The sequence below is a fragment of the Priapulus caudatus genome, unplaced genomic scaffold (genome assembly GCF_000485595.1).
Source record: "Priapulus caudatus unplaced genomic scaffold, Priapulus_caudatus-5.0.1 Scaffold1923, whole genome shotgun sequence".
Taxonomy (NCBI): Eukaryota; Metazoa; Priapulida; class Priapulimorpha; order Priapulimorphida; family Priapulidae; genus Priapulus; species Priapulus caudatus.
This window is the reverse complement of record NW_014578984.1, coordinates 24670-26359: the sequence shown is the minus strand read 5'-3', so window position 1 is coordinate 26359 and position 1690 is coordinate 24670. Positions and strand designations below refer to the sequence as shown.

General features: G+C 44.3%; 1 protein-coding gene across 1 annotated transcript; it reads right to left on the bottom strand.

Annotated features, from left to right (window-relative positions):
• Positions 1 to 128: 128 nt before the first annotated feature.
• Positions 129 to 1304, bottom strand: LOC106817917 (tetratricopeptide repeat protein 38-like). Its single transcript, XM_014822630.1, has 3 exons — positions 1062 to 1304; positions 640 to 713; positions 129 to 416 (listed from the first exon to the last, which is right to left on the bottom strand). Exons 1-3 carry the CDS (start codon positions 1155 to 1157, stop codon positions 326 to 328), a joined length of 261 nt encoding a protein of 86 aa, XP_014678116.1. The 5' UTR covers positions 1158 to 1304; the 3' UTR covers positions 129 to 325.
• Between the last annotated feature and the right edge of the window lie 386 nt (positions 1305 to 1690).

Below are 1690 nucleotides of genomic sequence, written 5' to 3'. Positions count from 1 at the left end.
CCATCCAATTAACGAAAACTCTGAACCTGAAATGTCTGTCTGATCGAGCAAGATACCCACGCCTTCGTGTAATATGGTAGATATTGTTAATTATTAGTTATTAGGCGTCAGTAAGATAATGATAAGTCTAAGCTAAGTCAGTTAAGCTAGACCCGATTATGTGTTCTATACGTACGCGTGCACGCAAGAAAACGTCGACTTGCGACACTTTGTAGCCAGACATTGCCTTTTATAGGATGCCTCGCCACACGATGATTGGCTTGCGTTGTCTCTCAGTCACGCCATGCGGATAGGTCTACTGCAGGTTTATTAGAGGAAAAGATGTTTACTCTGCGTGTGAAGCCATGGCACGCGCCATCAACCGGTCTGTCATCGGCGAGTCACGCTTGTACGCCTTCCATTCTATCAACAGCGACCTGCACGCGGCAGAAACAATCGAAACTAAACTCTATCCTATAGACGAAAAAACACTATTAGGCGAATACTCGCAGTTTACGACATCTTGTCACTATATTTCTATGCACCTATATTATGTTTTCATAGGTGTCTTTGTGCCTCCTGCCCTCTACTAGTGGTACGTTTGGCTGCGCATATATGTAATTGTTTTTTTGGCTTGAGTTGATGTCTTCCCGCACCTACCTCGCTAGTCGCTGATGTTCTGAAAGATCTGACTTCATTGCGGCGTGTATAAGAAGTTGATTGAACACGTCTCTCTATACAAAGATAATTTCCAATACTGGGTAAGAACACGTGGGTAGATTCACTATATTATATTCATCTATATTCCAGCAATGACAATGCAGTTACGTTTACGAAATAACCACAATGCAGTTATGTAAAATGCGCGCGCGCTTGTGTGTGTGTACGTGTGTGCGCGTGCATGTGTGTGCGTATTTATTTATGTATTTATTTAGTTATTTAAATATTATTCTTTTATTAATTTAGTTACGTATTATTTATTCATTTATTTATTTAGTTATTTACATTATCATAGATTACAAGTTCATCGTAACATTGCGTCACTGCATGCGTAAATCTAGTGGTTTGTGAGTGCATCGTACCTGAGCGTTGCTACCTCCTATATCGATGATGATGTATCTGTGTGGGTTTAGGATGTTAACAGCCTCACTGTAACGGCCCTCATCGCACGCCACCATGCCTCGCAGCTTTGCTTGCCCAACTGCCTGGAATAACTTGCACTGAGTTCCCGCGCCTTCCCTCTAAACCATATGCATAATTTATACGTAGGCCTAAATATTTTTGGGTGAGTGTGCGTGTGTGCTGTGTGTGTGCGTGCGTGTGTGTGTGTGTGTGTGTGTGTGTGTGTGTGTGTGCTGACCGACTCGACCTACGCGACCGATCCGAACCGACCCTAACTAATTAACTAAATAAAAAATGATTAGCAGACTGCCCACAAACCACGCACACACACGCACACAGACTACAGGACCCAGACAGATACACACACACGCACCCAGCACGCACTCAGCGACCACGGCACGCACGCACGCCACGCATCGCAAACAGAAATGCACGCACTCCACGCACGCACGCACACACATTGCAGTAATGTGCGCGTCTGTAAACGTGATCTGGTGGGCTCCCCCGGCATCACAAACAAACATAATAGTAGTGGTACGCACACATAGTCCGTACAATGTTTTCTGTCATATTAACGGAACATATGTCC

Excerpts from the sequence above, each read along its gene's own strand:
- LOC106817917 (XM_014822630.1), bottom strand. The coding sequence starts at position 1,157 with ATGGTGGCGTGCGATGAGGGCCGTTACAGTGAGGCTGTTAACATCCTA. Across the intron at positions 714-1,061 it reads TAGGAGGTAGCAACGCTCAG|AGAGACGTGTTCAATCAACT; the intron begins GTACGATGCACT and ends ATCTTTGTATAG. Across the intron at positions 417-639 it reads GAACATCAGCGACTAGCGAG|GTCGCTGTTGATAGAATGGA; the intron begins GTAGGTGCGGGA and ends TGCCGCGTGCAG.